This window comes from Piliocolobus tephrosceles, unplaced genomic scaffold (genome assembly GCF_002776525.5).
Source record: "Piliocolobus tephrosceles isolate RC106 unplaced genomic scaffold, ASM277652v3 unscaffolded_40, whole genome shotgun sequence".
NCBI lineage: Eukaryota > Metazoa > Chordata > Mammalia > Primates > Cercopithecidae > Piliocolobus > Piliocolobus tephrosceles.
The window spans coordinates 1,745,225-1,765,985 of record NW_022324309.1 but is presented as its reverse complement, the minus strand read 5'-3'; the positions used below and the strand labels follow the sequence as shown (position 1 = coordinate 1,765,985).

The following is a 20,761-nucleotide window of genomic DNA, read 5'->3' as shown; positions in this document are numbered from 1 at the left end:
TGACCTCTTGATCCGCCAGCCTCGGCCTCCCAAAGTGCTGGGATTGCAGGGCATGAGCCACTGCACCCAGCCTCCTTCAAGTATTAATAGTATAATCTTTGTACATGTACAAATTACCCTGCCTCTTCACTGGAAAAACTAATGTATAATCACCCCTGCCCCAAAGAAGAAAACAGTTTGGCTTTTTTATTGACTATCTTTGTAATTGTTTAAACTTTCTTTTTTTTTTTTTTTTTTTTTTTGAGATGGAGTCTCGCTCTGTCGCCCAGGCTGGAGTGCAGTGGCTGGATCTCAGCTCACTGCAAGCTCTGCCTCCCGGGTTCATGCCATTCTCCTGCCTCAGCCTCCCGAGTAGCTGGGACTACAGGCGCCAGCCAACTCGCCCGGCTAGCTTTTTTTTTTTTGTATTTTTTAGTAGAGATGGGGTTTCACCGTGTTAGCCAGGATAGTCTCGAACTCCTGACCTCGTGATCCGCCCGTCTCGGCCTCCCAAAGTGCTGGGATTACAGGCTTGAGCCACCGCGCCCGGCCTGTAATTGTTTAAACTTTCAAACATTGCTCATGAGAATTATTGGAATAGTGAAGGAATGAATGTGATAAGTTGCCTCCATTAGGTTGAAAATAGATTGCCAACATTGTGTATGAGTGCTATTAAAGGAAAGACCAGTAAAGACATTTATATAGTTATTTCAAGTTACAGCTAATGTTGTATCAGGGTGATGTTGAAAGGATCCTTGAATTTATGTGGTATATATTGACCTTTAGGCTACATATAAGAGCAGTAAGAAATTGCAGTAATTCTTACTGCACAGAAATAACTTTGTAACAAAAAATCAAATTATTTTTTATAAATGGAATAAATAAGACATGCTCATTGCGTATACTATATATTGGTTAACAGATGGACAATTTTATTATGTTATATAAATATGACCCTTCCAAAAAAAATGGCAAGAACTCTCTCTTTTTTTTTTTTTTTTTTGAGACAGAGTCTCGCTTTGTTGCCCAGGCTGGAGTGCAGTGGCCAGATCTCAGCTCACTGCAAGCTCCGCCTCCCGGGTTCACGCCATTCTCCTGCTTCAGCCTCCCGAGTAGCTGGGACTACAGGGGCCCGCCACCTCGCCTGGCTAGTTTTTTGTATTTTGTAGTAGAGACGGGGTTTCACCATGTTAGCCAGGATGGTCTCGATCTCCTGACCTCGTGATCTGCCCGTCTCGGCCTCCCAAAGTGCTAGGATTACAGGCTTGAGCCACCGCGCCCGGCAGAACTCTCTCTCATTTAGGGAGATGTGACCACTGTCCTAGCATCACTCACATGCATACCTTGAGTTGTTTTTTCCAGCAATGGTAATAGTTAAATGGCCCATATCCTTTTTCACCTAATTTTCTTATAATATTTACTTTTGCAAATGAGTCTGCTGACAAAGGTTATAGATGTGTTCTGTGAATATGAAATGATGCAAAGCTAACTGACTTATTTGGGCATCAGTTCTACCTATCTATCATTAGGTAGATGGATCTACCTAATCTAATAGATCTACCTATCTAACTGGTAGCAGATCTGCATAATGATAGATATTTATCATTTTGTTCTTATTAATGTCATACTCTAATCAATAACTCAATACCGATTAGGAACCAACCCCAGATGTAGATGGCACAAGTAAGCGTTTTCATTATCTAGTCCAGCTACATGAAGTTCAAGAAAGAGCTAAATATAAATCAAGAAGAAAAAGTCTTTAGCAGTCATGCAGGCTTCTATCCCTTCCTAGTACTGACTTTGTAGCATCTATAGCAAGGAGAAATTGTATTACCTCCTCTACTATTAGAAGACACCAAATGTTAGATAACTTTGGAAAGGTATTTAATCCACATCTTTGGCTCTACATAGGAAACTAGTTCATTGATACTCTTACCACATTTCTAAAAGGAAATAAATTGTTCAGATAATATTGGTAAATATTGAGTAGAAGCAATGGATAATCCACAAGATATTTTATATTTCATTTTGTAATATATTAAATATTTATCCCAATATCGTCCTCATAATTTACTCAGCTTAATAAAAAAATTTAGTTTGTATTCCTTGAACACCCATAATAGGTGAGAGAGGCACCCTAAGGAAAGCTAACACTTTTTGGTTTGGTTTTATTTTGTTTCATTTGTTTGTTTGAGACAGAGTCTGGCTCTGTTGCCCAGGCTAGAGTACAGTGGCACGATCACAGCTCACTGAAACCTCAACCACCCAGGCTCAAGCAATTCTTCCTCCTCAGCCTCCTAGCTAGCTGGAGCTGCAGGCGCACACCACCACACCCAGCTATTTTTTTTTTTTTTTATTTTTTGTGGAGAGGAGGTTTCACCATGTTGACCAGGCTGGTCCATGTTGACCAGGCTGGTCTTGAACTCCTGGACCCAAGCAATCCACTTGCCTCAGCCTTTCAGAGTGCTGGGATTACAGGCATGAGCCATGGTACTCACACATTTTTAAATATTATTGATAAGCCAGCCAGAGATGATGCAAAGTAAATTGTGTTTGCAATTGATAAATTATAATTACACATGGAAAATTTTTGGAAAAATTTGTTCATGTATACTGCTTGACATACTGGCTTTTCAAGATAGCCATTTAACAAACAAACAAAAAAGATATCTACAGATCTACAACTCTGTATTTTCAATTTGATCTCAAGTTGTGAACATCAGTAATAAACTTTTATTTGCTTTAATTATAGAATGTATTGAAGATGCTCACTGTTGGTTTAGTCTTAAGCTCATGTTATGACTGTAATTTTTAAAATTATATTTCAGGGTGTGATTAAATAATATTTTCACAATTGAGACCTGATGTTATTTTGTTCCCCCTGCTTTTCCTTCACAACAGAAACCAGGAATGGATCTGGCAGACACCTATATTATGTTTGTTCGGCAAAACCAAGATATTCTTCGAGAAAAGGTCAATGAGGAAATGTATATAGAAAAGTTATTTGATGTAAGTAACTTCCCTTGCAAGGTATGCTGACACCATAGATAAACTGTAAAGAGAAAAGTTGAATTTTGATGCTATGTTTGCAAAGCCTACTCTCCTTTTTGTGATCCTTTATCTTCTATACTAAAAAGTTGAAGCTGGCCAGGCGTGGTGGCTCATGCCTGTAATCCCAGCATTTTAGGAGACTGAGACCAGTGGATCACTTGAGGGCAGGAGTTCGAGACCAGCCTGGCCAACATGGGAAAACCCTGTCTCTACTAAAAATACAAAAAAAAAAAAAAAAAAAAAAAAAAAGGCATAACTGGGTGTAGTGATGGATGCCTGTAATCCTAGCTACTCGAGAGGCTGAGGCACAAGCATCGCTTGAGCCTGGAAGGCAGGGGTTGCAGTGAGCAAAGGTTGCTCCACTGCACTCCAGCCTGGGTGACAGAGTGAGACTTGGTCTCGAAAAAATGACTAAATAAAAAAATAAAAAGTTGAAGCCATTCTAGAAATAGACCATCAAAGATACATTTTTTTTGGTGTGTGGGCCAGGGGAGACGGTGGGGTACCTTCTGAACATCTTCAGTTTTTTGTCTTGGTTACCTATTTATGCAATCCATTCTTGCCATCAGTTCATTATAAAGGTAGAAGTTTTTTCTCCTTGAAGTTATTCCCCATTTCCAACTCCTCTTCATTTGCAGCTAACATCGTTGATAATTTCTATACTTATTTTGACTGCTGATGGAAGCCTTAATTAGCTTCCTTTTCTACATGAAAATTGTCACAATTAGAATGAGTCTCAAAAACCTGAGGTTAGTTATAACAAGCTAGATAATAATAATTTTACCATGGTGTTCAGCATCTTTTCACTTGCCTTTCGTAGCATTCCATAAACCAAATCATGTTCTAATGGATGTGGTCCCTACTATAAGATGTTTTAAGTCAATATGATATTCTACAGTTAAACAAATAAGCTACAGTAAAGCCAATATCTGCCACTCTGCTGTTGAACATTTTTATCTGGATATAAAGTACTAATGTATGCTAAATATGTAATATTACAGTTTTATCAGTACTAAGGTCTTCATTTAGGCATGACAATGCCTAGAAATGAGGATTGTGGTTTTGTATGCTGTGATCATCACATTTCATTTATTCAGTATCTGTAAAGGAGACTAAGAGAGCAGTCAATTTAAATAACAATGTTGTCATTCATTTGTAATTATTTTACAGTCAGTTCAAAGGAAATGATACTTTGCTTGTGACATAACTTTGCATAATTCACCACAATACAGATTTCTAAATGTAATATTTGCTTTGAAGCTTATTTGTTTATGTACATCTTCTCTGCATTTTAGAAATGCTTTTCTGGCAGTTTCATTTAATTATGCAAGTTACTGCAAATGTTTTCGTAACAACAATTCACGGGCTTCATGGTGACACTTCAGCTGTGGCAGTTACAGAAGGTCCTGCTACGTCATCCTCTCTGCCATGGTCTCTCGTGTCAGTGTTCACTGTCAGTTTGGGTGGTCAAAATGAATCTTATCTTTCATGTTTTCTGTTTCTACCGTTTACTCAGGCCATCTTACAATAAAAAGTATCACCTGTTTTAATAAGCTAAGTGTTAATATGTGTGAAAAAAATGATTTTCTAAAAGCTTTGATGCCCTGCAGGGGTAGAAAAATTATCCATCCAGCTGGCTCTTTTACAAAATACTGAAACCATATTAGCAAATTCTGCTTCCATTTGGTATTCCTCTGAATTTACAAGCATATGTTCCATTTCCAAGTTCTCTTTTACTTTTTCTGCTAATGTGGTGATTTTCAAAACTGTTGAACAGAAGAGGGAAATTGAGTTGATGTTATTCCCATTATGTTTCTTCTTAGAATAGCTAAAGCACATCTTCTATGATGAAAAGTTAAAGCCATTCTATAAGTAGACCATCGTAGATAGATTTGTCAAGGGGAGTAGGTGAACCTTCTGAACATCTTCAGTTTTTTGACTTCGTGACCTATTTACTGCAATCCATTCTTGCCATCAGTTCATTATAAAGGTAGTTTTTTCTCCTTGAAGTTATTCTCTACTTCCAACTCCTCTTCATTCACTGAAGTTCTTTGGAAGACTTTCTTTGTGGCAACAATAACAGACAGTGGGAACTAAAGTGGCTCTAAGGATGCCAACATTAAAATATGACACTAGTTTAATTGCCTTTGTTATATATACTTTCATTCAATACCTAAGCATCTGACATGGCTGTGGGTCTAAAAGTAACCCTTAATAAGCAACCATTCTGTTGTGGTTGTGAAGGTTTTGTATTTTGAATATCCCCGGTAGAACACTGGACTTGTTATTTGTAAAATAATTGTAATGTCCTTAAACATTCTAATATTTTAAATTGCACATTTTTAATTACTTTATTTAAAAATAAAAATAGACCCTAATTCTGTTGATTTGTCATCAAGAATAACATGTATGAGGGGATCTAAAAGCCCCTAATTAGCCAAGACTGAATTTGCCTCAATTACAGTTAGAAAATGAGAGGTTATCAAGTACGTGTTAAAAGGCAAAGTAGAATGTGTATCTTAAGCAACAGATCATTACTGAGAGACATTATATAATTATTGGAAATCCACTTGGCTAGAGCCTAAAATAATATTGTTAGGTGTCAAAAAACAGTTGAAAATAATGACCCTATAAATACTGTTAGCAACCTTAGCCTATTACAGATAAAGATTGAAGAGAATAATTTCATTCAGGCATCACGACAAACTTTTGCTATTCCAGTTAGAGTATTTCCTATATAAGTAAGTAAATGGATCTTGTTAACTTCAAATGCAAGTGAAAACATGCTTACACACGTATTATAATGAGTTAAAACTTAGTGGTTTTAACCAACCCAGATAAGAAAACAAGGGCTACAGTTTCTGGGTCATGCAACATGAGGGCTTAAACTCTTCAAGAAATTCACTTAGTTTTGGAAATACCACACATAACACTATTTTTATATAAAACAATTAGTCCGCAAACCATATTCACCCTGCCCCCAACATTTTTGGAAAGCATGTTTTACTAAATAGTCTTTGCAGGTGATGCGGCTATGTTAAAAAGTTTGTGGAACTTTCCCTGAGTGTAGTAACTAACTACTCACAGTATCCGTGACCTCTATAACTTTTTGATCATTTAAACATCTCGATTGTTCCTTATTTTTGTGATGAAATACCCCAGGGTTTGGTTTAAATAAGGTGCTATTGCTTAAGACCAAAAACATAACATTGCCCTAGATTTGTGCCCAATTTTTTAGGAATGAGAATGATGTCTTCAAGAGTTTTCAGTGTACAACCTACACAGCCATTTACCACACAAAATCTACTTCTGGAGCATTCTGCACTGCTGCTATCATTCCCATCTCCAATAACAAGTCATTAATGTCAAAGTATGAAAGAGGAAATGAATAAAATGTGCATTACCTTAAAGATCATAAATAGGATAATCTTCAATTTTTACATCAAATCTTGAAATATTAAAATTAAAAGTATCCTTTGAGGGTCACAAAAGCTAATATTAGGACAAATGTGAAGGCATTATATTCACTTCCTAAGTAGTCAGATTTACAAAACACTTTTTGCTCAAAACAGAAATAATTTTTTAAAAGTATAAATACATTGGCCGGGCGCGGTGGCTCAAGCCTGTAATCCCAGCACTTTGGGAGGCCGAGACGGGTGGATCACGAGGTCAGGAGTTCGAGACCATCCTGGCTAACACGGTGAAACCCCATCTCTACTAAAAATACAAAAAAAACTAGCCGGGCGAGGTGGCGGGCGCCTGTAGTCCCAGCTACTCAGGAGGCTGAGGCAGGAGAATGGCGTAAACCCGGGAGGCGGAGCTTGCAGTGAGCTGAGATCTGGCCACTGCATTCCAGCCTGGGCGACAGAGCGAGACTCCGTCTCAAAAAAAAAAAAAAAAAAAAAAAAAAAAGTATAAATACATTATAGCAGGTCCATGATGTTAACAGAGAAAACTAAGTTTGTTTAAGGTACATCCTTAATCTTTTCAAACTATCAAAATAATAGCCGTAGCTTTCACCACTACCATTCCCTGGCCACCTCCTTGTTCCAGGAAATGTGCTAGGTGCTTCACCTATATCATTTCCAAGCTCCTAGGCTAGATCCCGTCAATCCCATTTTATTCCTGTTTTTAGGTTAAAATGATCTCCCACTCAGAGAAGATAAGTGATTTGTGGATTGTTGAGTTAAACTTTGAAATTGTATTTCTCAAGTTTCAAAATCTATGCTGTATCTACCTTACCTCTGACTTACAAAATTTGAAATGATAAAATAGTGTTATGGAAAAGCTCTGGTCTGAGAATGCAGAAACTTGAGTTCCAACCACAGTTCTGCCATTAAATATCTGGTTGAGTTTGAAAAAGTTATGCCATCTGTGTAAGACTCAGTTTACTTAGTACATGTAAACTAAAGATGTTGGTCTGGAACTCCAGATGATTTCTGAAACTCTTCCAGATTTTAAACCAATTTTAATGTTAGCAATGATGACAGAAATTACTCGGCTGGTTGCGTAAAGGATCTTGTACTTCAGGATAGTAATTTCTAAGTTATTTTGTGATAGCCAGGTGAAAACAAAGTGTCCCACCTAAGAAGCAGTAGCATGTGCAGTAGATTAATAGAAAAGAAAATCTATCTATAAAAATAGCTGTGCTATATATGACATTGTGTATATCTATCACTGTGGGTCTGAAATCCAAATTTTTTTTTAAAGTTGCAATACATATACTCTGTATTCAGGCTCAGTGTTTCCAGGTGACCAGGATGTTTTAAACAGAGGGTATCTCTGCCTCCCACATGGCCACTGAGGCACATGCTAAGTTTATAATCTACATGCTACATTTACTTTTCCAATTTTAAAAAAGTGACTTATTGGGTAAGAAAACCTGAAAGAAGTTATCCTGTAGTAGGAAAGATAATGATATACCAAAAGAAAGTTTTTCTGCTTTGAGGCTCTCTCTCTTACCCCAATGTCCTTTTTATAAAAAAAAAAAAAAAAAAAACAAACAAAACAAAACAAAAAACATAAGACATCATTGTCAGCAGTCTTTTTAAAATTTTTATCAAATCAAAACCACCTTCAACGTGATCCCAATATAAAACGTATGACAAAGATTTTCTAATTCTTCAATTCCATTTTTAATGCCTACTATGATGCTTCTTCCCAGGCAGAGTGGCTGCTCACTCTCTTAGGTTTCAGAACATGTAGCACAAGCCACACACATGGGTATACATGTGCCAGCAGAGATGCCAGTACATTTCTTCAGAGCTTTGGCTCTCTGGGCTGGAAAGTAGTGATGTTTCAGAAGTCAAAACTGACATCTGTAGTAATGACCACAACAGCATTTCTCTTGTCATTTTCTAAGGTTCAAGAATGTTGAAATGTGGAGGCAATTGAGAGTTGACTGAAGCACATCTTATTTTCCCAGATAGACACTAAACCTACCTAACTCTCTAAACCATTGTGCATTTATTGGGCACTGCCCACCTTGAATCCCTTGGGAACTATCTCATTTTAGCTCTCATGATGCTGAAGACACATCAGGGTACAATATTTAATTGGTAAATCATGCAGATTAAACATGCTCTTTGTTATAAATTGATTAAATGTTTAATTGTGGAGGAGTTTCATCTCCACAAGGTTTTTTTAATGTTATGATGTCTTGTAAAATTTAAAGTAATTCTTTAAATGACAGTTAATCAGTTATATTCATCCAAACAGCATTTTATAAAGGATTAATTTCCCAGGGCTTTCTGTGAAAAGAATGCTTACTTTCCAGTAAAGAAACTCTAAATTAAACATTTTAAGTAAAATTGACCTATACTATATAAATGGATTCTGTAGCCTATTAGTGTAAGATAAAAGAAAATAATGAAAATATTATAACTGAATGTGCTTCTCAAAATGAAACTGATTTTGCACTTACATGCTCTTGTTTGCCTCTGGACTCCCAAATTTTAAGAAAGGGGGAAATGCCCAGAACTTTCTTCTTTTTTTAGATGGAGTTTGGCTCTTGTCACTGCGGCTGGAGTGCAGTGGTGCAATCTTGGCTCACTGCAACCTCCACTTCCAGGTTAAAATGATTCTCTTGCCTCAGCTCCGGAGTAGCTGGAACTACAGGCATGCATCACTATGCTTGGCTAATTTTTATATTTTTAGTAGAAACAGGATTTCACAATGTTGGCCAGGCTAGTCTCAAACTCCTATCCTCAGAAGATCTGTCTGCCTCCATCTCCCAAAGTGCTGAGATTACAGACATGGGTCACCACACCCAGCCTGCCCAGAACTTTTGAGCTAGTGTTTCACATCAATGCCCAAACATTTTGATGTGAGAATTTATTCATTCTTGGTAGGATTAACACTGCTATTCTTACTGTATTTAAAGATTGTTTATTACTATGTTGATTTCCTGAGAATAGATGAAATCAACAAAACATGGATAAGAGTGACCATTAAATAGAACTTTCACAATACACAATTGAAATCAACAAAACATAGATAAGAGTGACCATTAAATAGAACTTTCACAGTACACTTGGTTGTATGCATTTAGCGCTGATAATGTACTTTTTCAATCATATTATTTGGACGAGTTTCTATGTATATGTAATCAGCCTGTTTACTAGGAATGCAGGCTGGAACCCACTGAGATGGAAGACCATCTTTGCCTTCTTGCATGTCTTATAATTCCACGATATTATAGAAGTATTCTAGCTGGGCAGGGTGGCTCATGCCTATAATCCCAACACTTCAAGAGGTCAACCATGAGAATGATCACTGAAGTCTAGGAGTTCAAGAAGATCCTGGGCAACATAGCAACAAATTGTTACTCTCTCTCTCTCTCTCTTTATATATATAAAATAGATATTATATATAACATATAATAGATATTATAGATATATATATAGCAACATATAACAATTTGTTGCTATGTTATATGTTATGTTATTTGTTGCTATGTTATACATATTATATATTTTATATATTTTTTATTTATACATATATATATAAATTAGCCTAGCGTGATAGTGTGTTCCTGTAGTCCTAGCTACTTCGTAGGCTAAGGCAAGAGGATCATCCAAGTCGAGGAGTTTGAGGCTGACAGAGCAAGACCCTGTCTCAAAAAGAAAAATGGGAAACTTTCTTATATGTGAATGTCGGTTTTAAAATAGCAGTTTTCCTCTTTTCAATTATGTTTCACTTTTTAATAACTGTGTAGTTGTTATATGGTCTTCATATATTAGTACAGATTCCCATTAGAGTATTTTCATTTTGGTTTTATTTTTATATAAAAGTACTATTATATATAATGATTAACTGTTGTACCAGTATGCCCAACCATGATTTTCCTATCAACACTAAAATACTAATATTATTCCCATGTCATAGCCATTATTTTCCTTTTCCATCAGTAGAAAGGGATGTATGATATGAGTACAGTCATGTACTTGAGGCCGTTTGAGGTTATTTATTTATTGGGTTTTTTTTTTTTTTTTTTTGAGACAGAGTCTCATTCTGTAGTCTAAGCTAGAATGCAGTGGTACAATCTCAGCTCACTGTAACTTCTGCCTCCCAGGCTCAAACAATTCTTCCTCAGTCTCTCAAGTAACTGGGACTACAGGTGTGTGCCACCATGCCTGGCTAATGTTTTGTACTTTAGTGGAGACAGGGTTTCACCATGTTGCCCAGGGTGGTCTCGAACTCCTGAACTCAGGCTATCTCCCCACTTTGGCCTCTCAAAATGCTCGAATTACAGGCATGAGCCACCATGCCCAGCCGAGGTAATTTATTTCTAAACATCACTGTGTTGTGTACCTCATTGTGTACTAAAGGTGGATAAAAAGTTTAACCTTTTGGTTATATGTATGATAGGAAGAGTGTCTCATTCATCTCACATGTTGTAGCAATGTGTTACTTAGCTGCTTTTAACACATTGTTTTCCAGCTGTTGTCATTGTTGTGTTTCATTGTATATAATCCTGCTTTGGTTTACTTATGGTATTTGGACTCAAACTGAAGTTGTTTGACCTGTTTTAAGATAGTCATAGCCAAGCCTGTTTCTGTATTGTCTTCTCTGTCTCAGTAGATGCCATACAGAGCTGCTCCTCAGCTTTTTTTTTTCCTTAAAGTTTGTTTCTCTTTAAAACCTCTGCTCTTGAATTACAGTTGTCTGGTTCATTTGAGTTAATAATCCCCATTGTAATGTTAAGTTATTATTTGTAAGTGTAAGAATTTATAAAAGGATCAACTTTTGATGTATGATGTATGCCAAAATAGCTTTGGCAAGTCCAGACGTGGTTCAGAGAGGCCAAAGCCCTCATTTGAATCAGAGCTGTTGGTGAATTAAAACCTGAGAACCTTGAGATAAGCATGCCCAATTGCCTAAAAGAAACTCAATCAGAAAGTGTATTATAGCTTGTTGATCTTATTTCTTTGATAATTCAAAAGAATGTTCAAGAAATATGTCGGCTTCTTGCTTAGATTCTTGAAATGTGATCGCGGAACACAATTGTCATTTGGCACATTCCCAGAAATACGCATCTTTGCATGAGGCACCTGGACATATGTGGCAGGTCTGGTAGAATCAGCTAATTAACAACACAGGCTTAAACAGGCACCTCATCTGGCAGTGCAGTTAGTTGCCTGATGGTGCTCAGCAGGATTTGGTAGTGCTTTTTATTTTTCTATCCTAATGGTCTGCTGCCCACCTAATTTTGCCTTATTGTCAGTCACTACTTACCGCAGCTTGGGGCCCTCCCAGGAGGCTAAATTATTATCAAAGGATTAGGGAGATGTAGCCTTGCAGCTCTGACATTTCTGATTACTTGTCTATGCCAGAACACTAATTAGCTGTGACTAATTAAGAAAAATGTTCCTGCCATAGAAAACCATTTAAAAGAACTGAGAAGTAGAAAAGCAATTCAAAAGCTGAGCAGTGCTCAGATTTGCTGATGCTCTTTAGATTTCCGCCAGAGCCTTAACTCACCTTTAATTGTGCCTAGAATTAAAAAAAGAAATTCCACATGCAGACTGACCGGAGGATTTTGCTTGAATAGGAAAAAGAAAAATGTTGATCACCTAAGCTCTCTTAACAATGGTAAAACTGTGTTTGATGAATGGAAAGTGACACAACTTTTATTTTCATGGAGAAATTGTTCTAAACACCAATTGCATAAATGTATGTTTGCATTCATCCACCTGAGTCAGTAACAAAGGCTTAAGTCACTGAAGAAATTAGAATATTCACTCTACTGATTTTATAAAAGACTGTTGAATTGATTATAAGGAACATGTTGAGCATTTTGAAAGTTATTTAGCCTTGCTTTCATGTATCTTTCATCTTTAAGATGGTCTAGAAATTCTGACCTCTCTATGTAGAGCCTGTGACTTTGCATGCTTGCACTTCAACTGGTCTCTAGTGCCTTGTTCATGGAAATGCCTAGGCTTCCCCTGAGACCAGCATTTCTATCGGTTGACCACTGCAATATTTTCATAGAACAGATAGCTACTACCCTCCATCCCTTCCATCCTAACTTCTTAAACAAATGGCATGGTGGCTTTAAAGCCATTTTCTATGCTGGCTTGTTGTATTCCCCCCTCTGGGAATCACACCTTCTGCAAGGTCAGACCATTCACAAGTGGGCACAGCAGTGGCAGCCAGGTCACCAATGTTGACTAAATCCAAGTAAAGGGAAAAAAATCTGTGTAAGGAAGCAACAGAACCATCATTACATGTGATTATTGAATGCATTTGCAGGAAACTATATATCAAATAATTTTAAACTTTTGTATAAACACCTAACCTATAAGAGAGAGCCCTGAATTTCCTGATCTTAGCACAGCCCTAGATAACACATCATCTAAATTTTGCTCTCTTATTACGGACAAAATATTTCACTGGGGAAAAAAAATAGTTCTCACCCCTACCTCACCTACATTCTTCATGCTGATTTTTAAACCCATTTCTCTCTTTTCTCTTATTGGAGAACAAAAGGCAGGTAGCCAGCATCCTCTAAGGAATAATCCTTCCTAAATATGAAGACTGTTATTAAGGTACCTGTCATACTTGTCTACTCCAGGATAAATAATCCCTGTTTGTTTAACTTCACTCCGTAGGCCTTTTTTTCTAGCCCTTTAATCATCTTTGTGGCTGTCCTTTGAAACTTCTCAAAGTGTTCTCTGTTATGCTTAGGGTTTAGAGTCAAGGATAGGATGCAGTATTTGAATGTGGCTGAACAAGATTCTTTCAAGCCTTCCATTTATTCATTCCAATATATAACTTTCCCATACTTTTGCTCTACTGACCTCTATAGTTCCATATATTCCCTGTATTTGTTTTTGTTGACTTTTTCTCTTACTGGCTACATATCTTAAAGATAGGCAATAATCTGAGGTCAGGAGTTCAAGACCAGCCTGGCCAACATGGTGAAACTCCATCTCTCTTAAAAATACAAAAATTAGCCGGGTGTGGTGGCACACGCCTGTGTCCCAGCTACCCGGGAGGCTGAGGCAGGAGAATCACTTGATCCTGGGAGGTGGAGGTTGCAGTGAGCCAAGATCGTGTCTCTGCACTCCAGCCTTGGTGACAGAGCGAGACTACGTCTCAAAAAAAGATAGGCAATAAATGTATACGTTTATTGATGTAGAATATTTATTTTTGAGGCAGTAAAAGTACATGTTGATTGATGTAGACTATCCATTTCATTGGTGTTTTACATTGTAAGATCTAGAAAGCAAGCTCATCATTCAATTACTATGTGGAAAAAAATGGTGGGGAATGTTGAGATTAAAACTTCAGGCCCTGGCTTTGCCCACAGAGATGGCTATCTATGTCACAATGACTCAGTAGGAATCTACTGAGAATAGAAAGTTGAAACCCCTCTTATTAATTATTTAATCATTGAAATTATATTTATCAAGCACTTTTTAGACCACACACTTTGCTAGAGGCTGGGAATACAGTATTAAACAAGATAGACCAAGTCCTTGCCACAAGGGACCTTACCAAATGGGTATTTTTGAAAAATTTTTATTTCCATATAAAATGTTTTATTTTTTATCTGAAGAATAGCTATCCACAGATTTTTTTTTGAAATGAAAGTACTCTGGTGAACTGAAAGTCAATTCTGTTTCAAAATAGATACTAATAATTAATCTATTAAGTTGTTTATTTCTCCCTCTGCTTCAAGTGGATGATTGTGAACTTGCTAAAGGTTTAGAGCCAACACAAAGTTTGTATCCAGTTCTAGCACCTGCATCAAATGACGTGACTGTGAGATAAGAGCACACTCTTGCTCTCTATTCTTCCTGGGTTCTTAGCTCAAAAGCCAGGCTTATACCAGCTCCCAAACAAGCTCTTATATCCCTGCAGATGGAAGTCACTATTTCCACAGCAACAATATTTTTCTGCCTTTCTTTAAAAACAGCTCACAAAGCCAACAAGTGTAGAAGGCACCCAGAACATGTCACTTAGTGGTGAAAATACACAGGCAGCACAGCCACCCATGCCTCCCAATATACCCCATGGCCTTAGAATGAGTACCTTTAGACCTGAGCATATGCTAGAGAGGCAGCTCCCTGCTTGGGGGATAACCTCTGGAGGGCTGAGTACATCAACATCTGAACTCATAGTGTTAGCATAGCTTTGTGAGTGAGTGTGAGTGTGTGTGTGTGTGTGTGTGTGTGTGTGTATTCTCATATGTACATAGGTTTGAAAGTTTATCAGTTTATAGTACTTTCTCTTTTATTTCATTCATCACCTAGAATTAAATTAGACTGTCACATTTTAAGCCCCATCTGAGTCCTGTTTTAAATTTTTTTGGCCAAATGCAACTGTTTACTTTTCAATGATTTACACAGCTTTAACATGTATTTAATTATTTTTCTATTAAGGAAATATGTGATTCAAGTCAACAGTGAATCTGGCTCTAGTATTCATCTGTCCTTTGTCTATTGAAAAGCTGCCTGTCTACTATTATAGATATAATATATAGATATATAATTTTATATTTATAAATGCTTAAATGCATGTAGTCTTTTCATGAAAATTGAATGCATGCTCTGTGCCAGACATTCTACTAAGGGCTGGAGATAGCAATACAAGTAAGATTCAGTTAAAGCCTTGTGTATACTCACAGCTGATTGAGGGAGACATAAACTACATTGTGCAATATTTTTACAGACACCTGTGTAGAGTTCTAGGAGCAGAAAATAGGTGAGCCCCTAATTGTACCTAGTAAGAGATAGTATTGGCTAAAAAGCAGAGATAATGAATGGTTGAGCTGAGTCTTAAAGGCTGACATGAATCTGGACAAGGAGATGTAGTTGGGAATAAAGTCCCGACAGAGGAATGGGCATGCCCAGAGACTGAGGGTATAGAGAAGCCTAGCATGTGGCAGAGCTGCAGGTGGGTCAGTTTGTTGAAAAAGATTCCTGTGGGGCTGCACCGGGACTCAGAGACAGAAAGGTAGCTGTCTACTCCCGTCCTTAGGAAACTCTTAAAAGAAGATTTTGGAATGTGTCACATTTTTATAAGGAAACTGAAGCAGAAAGACCTGCTAACAGCTGATTCTCAGGTGTGAGTTTTATCTCAAGACTAAGTTGTACCATTTAATAGCAGTTCCAAGAGCCCAATATACTTTTATGTAAATCCTATATTATGGATTTAAAATGCAATATTTACCAAAATTTTATATACTATGTTCAAAATAAGTCAACCAGATGAAAATATCATACTGCCTAAAGGAATCATTCATGAAGATGATGTTTACACCCCAAATTAGTACACACACCATTATAACTGGATTTATCAATGAGCCAAACCATTAACTAGTCACTTCACTCAAAAGATTAGCCAAACCAGTATGCATCCCATCAAGGACACTAAGAAAGGGAGGGGAGAACAACTGATTGTCTGAAATTTTCCCTTTATAATTACTAGTCTTTTTAGTACTAGGAAAGGAGCCACAGAATAAGCTTGCAGAGGCACTTGCTTATTTGATAATAAAGAAAAGTATTTTTTAAATACTTTTCATGTAGTTTGAAGAAAGAGGTAGTTTATTACTTTGAGGACATCTTGGAATGAAGGGAATTTTGGAAGTAGTAGTGAACTGAAAAGAGCTTTTGCAGTTCCCAATTTACGGAACTTGTCCTGTTTTTGAACTTATTCTGTTATATAACTGAAGAGGATCTAATTTGTCTGTAAATATCTCTGTTATTATATTCATGTATTTTTTAAAAGATGAAGTATGGAACTCCAAAGATAGGGAAGTTTTTTCAGCATTCAACAAGCATTTACTAGGCACCTATTTTATACCAACCTTCCCCATGTTAGCACTTTTTACATTTTTCATTCCCTAATAGACATGATATTCTTAATTTGTAAGCTTCCTGATGGAGCTAAAAAATGAAAATTGCCCTGAATATGACTTTATTCAACATGGAAAAAAGCAGCATGAATCGCATGCTTCTCTGTTCTGATTGAAAAAAAAAAAAAAAAGATGATGAAGACAGTCCCATATATAGAGTTCTACTATGGATGAACCAAGGATCTTCTTTCCACGTTGCATTGCTTTGCTACAGTAGAACAAATATTTTCCAGTATTTTTAATCATTATGGTGTATAGCACTTTAAAATGCATCTTAAGAGAGTATATGAGATGTATAGCATAATAGCCATTTGACTGGTTATCCTAATAAGGAGTGTGATTCTTCGAAGAATTTATTTACATTGTATATTACATTATTGGATTTACAGAATTGTTTAATCTTTAGAAATGTGGATTGCTTCAACCTGCAAAACAAATTAAATGGGCTTTTTTGAAAATAATTAATACGTACCTTCTCTATTTGTGCACAATCCTATGTTACAGTGACTGTCAGTAAGGACCATGAATGCTAATGACACTTTTCCTAGTTTTCTGCTAGAAGCATCAAACTGCTCTTAAGAATCAAAGGTGTTATTGACAAAACAGAAATCCAGATGTCCTTCTAAAGAGAAGTGTAATAACACAGGAGTTATGAACACAGACTCTGGAGTATAAATATAAGATATAAATCTTTACCACTTAAGTCATACTTGTATAAACTGGAATAAGTAAATTGCTTAATCTAAACTCAGTTTTGTGTCTGTGTAAACTCGGTTTCCAGATACACAAAATGGCAATAATTACACCCACTTCATCAATGTTATCATAAGAATTAAATGAATTCTTTGTTTGTTGTTTGTTTTGTTTTGTTTTATTTTTTGAGACAGAGTCTCACTGTGTCAACCAGGCTGGAGTGCAGTGGCACGATCTCAGCTCACTGCAACCTCCAACTCCCAGGTTCAAGTGATTCTCCTGCCTCAGCTTCCCAAGTAGCTGTGATTACAGGCACACGCCACTGCACCCAGCTAATTTTTTATATTTTCAGTAGAGACAAGGTTTCGCCATGTTGGCCAGGCTGGTCTCCAACTCCTGGCCTCAAGTGATCCACCCACCTCTGCCTCCCAAAGTGCTGGGATTACAGGCATGAGCCACTGCACTGGCCTAAATGAAATTTTAACTGAATCACTTGCACTTCCTATGAAGGATAAAATAAATATCAGATGCCTTTATAATTAGAATTCATGAAAATACTACTAATAAAAACTGTATCTGTAATTCACAGTCCTTTATAAATCTCATTCCTCAGTATACTTTATTGTTTCATTTTTATGTCTATACATTAAGAGGCCAGACGAATAAGTTAAAAACATAACAGACAATAGAAAGTTCTGGAACTCTAGATGATTTTTCTTTATTCTGGAAGAATTCTGTCATTCTGTAAAAACAGAATGACAACTGACTTTTTCTCTTCCATTCATTTTTACAAAAATCACAAGCTCATCATGCCTTTTCCTCTAAGTCAAATTTAAACTCCGTATTTCTATAGAGCATTCAAATCTTAGTATTTTAAAGATAGATTCATATAATCTACCCCACATATTACAGATAAGAAAGCTGAGGCATACAGAAGGCGTGTAACAGGCTCAATCAAGCAAATAGTAGCGTAAAAGGAGCTAGCACTGCCTACCCTCACGGGATCTGCATTTGTGATCTTCTCTGGTGTGTTGACAACCAGCCCACAGCTGCTATGTCCAGATGCAAGTCTCTTCTCTTCCCCCACCATGAGTGCCTCTGGATCAAGCTGGGAATGTGACTGGCATAGGTTGGGTTAAACACTTCCTGTGTTTTTAACCCTAATAGGCTGGTTTCACTTTTCCTTAAATATAGCCCTTATTCCTATTCCAAGCCAGGAAAGTATTCACACTCAAAACTTGCAAAATGCTTGTGCCTGGTTTTATGGAACCAGGTATGATAGTTTCAGTGGGATGCATTTAACAGGGTGGAAAAACTTTGATATTATTATATTAAATTTACCATTAATATAACATTTGCATTTTAGTGCTTAGACATGAGAAATGAGTGAAACAGAGCCACACATTTAGTTACATTAAATAGATGTACTGTTGACAAAATGAACACTCAATGTATAATGAAACATTCATATTTACTTTTTAATATATTGGTGAAATTGTAGTGCATTAATGTTTCTAAATATTTTGTTGCTCTTTAAAACTACTAAAGGATCTTAAAGGATGGTTTATATTTATCAAATTTATCCAAGCCTTCATCATTTAAAAAGTACTGTTTGTTCTTTCATTTAATTTAACTTTATATTTAAAAGGTACATATTTCCTAAGGTGAGATTTTCTAGGCATTATTTCATTTTAACACAATGCTCAACTCTTGCCAAACATACAGATTCTTTTGAAATAAATGAAGAAATACATAATATGGAAACATGGCCATTTCATGTCTTAATGCACTAAAAAGTGTTGGTTCTTTGGTTCTTTTTCTTTTCTTTTCTTTTCTTTGTCACTTATTGAGACAAGAATAGCTGGAGAAGAATAAAAATACATCAGCTAGTTGTACCAATTCATAATCAATAAAAAGCTAAACACTTAAGTAGAAAATATATCACAGATTTGTACCCTAGCGAAGCAGCTATTTTTACCTTGCCATCATCATCAGAAGCCGCATTCTGACAAAAATCATTTGCTTGAAGCAGCCATGATATAGAAACCCTATGTGGTCTTGTGATTCAGATTTAGGAATATCAGCCTTGGAGGGTGTAAAGGCATTGTGCATTAGTATGTATTGAGACCTCATTCCAGGTGGCAAGCAGCTGGACTTTTTGAAAATAAAACTTCCAAAATAAAGGTGAAGTGCTTGTTTCCAGGCAATACGTGTTATATTTAATTGAATCATCCCCAAAATGCTATAAATTAGGCAAAAAGGAGAGTGCATATTTAATATATTTGTTTTGTATTTCCAATAGTCAACAGAATAATGAAATTCCTTAACTACTTCTCTTTAACTTGCATGAAGAAAGCACGGTATGTTGCTAAATCTCTTTTCACCAGCTCTGCGGAGAAACAACTTTAATCCTTGTTAGAAAATTGCCGAGTCTGGGACTGACAAAGAGCTCATGCTTGTTCTATTGTTAGTGCTCCCCGGCCCCAAGAGCAGAGCCCTTTACAGCTGCGTGGATCCCGCCTGGCTCAGCTGCACTATTTAGGAGATGAGGTTTGTCAATTTCTATTGACAATGGAAAGAGTTTTTCAGGGCCTGTAGCAGTGCTGACACAGTTGGGGATCAATGCCAGCCATTCAGACTGCACCCTCTTTCATTGCTTTGGTTTGTTAATTCAAGACTAAAGGTCCACTGAGGGGGTTCAGGGTGTTTAAGAAAGCTGATGAACTGTTTAAGAAAGCTGATGAACTGCAAGCGTTTATAGCCCTGGTGTGGCAATTTCCATAGTCAGTGGCAACTCCTGGCACTGAGGGAGCTGTGTCCTTGTTGACCCTCTTGTTATTAAAAATGCACAAGTGCTGCGCTTCTCAATATTTCAACACTCTTTCATTGTCAATACCACCTTCTGAGCCCTTCAGCTTGTTGCTTGCTCTAAAGATCTTCTTAGATTGGGTTTGAAAACTTCACCTTAAACACTAGATTAGACTGATGTTCTGTTTTCCGTGCTCCTGTTGATTTGTTGAACCTTCCCAGGGCTGGAAAGCAAGTAGCAGCTTGATGGGGAGACGGGCTGCTAATATGATTTACCAGTCTACAGTCATGCACAATAAGTGTGAATAAATACAGGGGTCTCACAGAGTCAACCCTAGCCTTTCCTTTTCTTCTATTTTTGCTTTAAAAGAGATATCTCAAGAAAATGAAGTGAGTAACGCATGCCCTTACAGGAGTTGAATGAACCACAAAAAGAAGAAAACAACATATTTTTGCTAAAGCGGTAGGCTGCTGTCATGGATTGATGTAGAAAAAATTTGTAAAATATACACTTACTGCTTTATTCCTGTGTAGACCAAGGCAAAGAATAAAGCAGTAATGCCATTCCCATACCTTCTGTGCAAGCTGCAGCACCCCTTCTTTTTTATCCCCTGCAGGGAAAAGTGAATGGTCAACCAAGTTGTTTTATAAAATTAACTTTTCCAAAGTGAAAAGGTGCTTTCTAACATGGAGACTTTACTGCACATTCACCCTTTTCCAATTTTTTGTTTGGTTTGGTTTGGTGGAGGGGGTTGGGGAATTAAGAAAACTTACCTTTGACTTTTTTCTCAGTGTGAGAAAATGGTACCTACCCTATTCAGTAGTCAAAAGAAGGACATATTAATTCCAGCACTAGAAATAAGAAGG

At 36.9% G+C, this 20,761-nt stretch overlaps 1 protein-coding gene across 13 annotated transcripts in view; it reads left to right on the top strand.

Annotated features, from left to right (window-relative positions):
• The window catches only part of LOC111550202 (calcium-dependent secretion activator 2), a 565,477-nt gene that overhangs the window by 536,744 nt on the left and 7,972 nt on the right, over positions 1–20,761 (top strand). For all 13 annotated transcript variants that reach the window (XM_026454331.1, XM_026454332.1, XM_026454330.1 and 10 more), the window contains one exon: positions 2,881–2,988. In XM_026454331.1, coding sequence (XP_026310116.1) covers positions 2,881–2,988 — 108 coding nt within the window. The remainder of the gene's footprint in view (positions 1–2,880; positions 2,989–20,761) is intronic.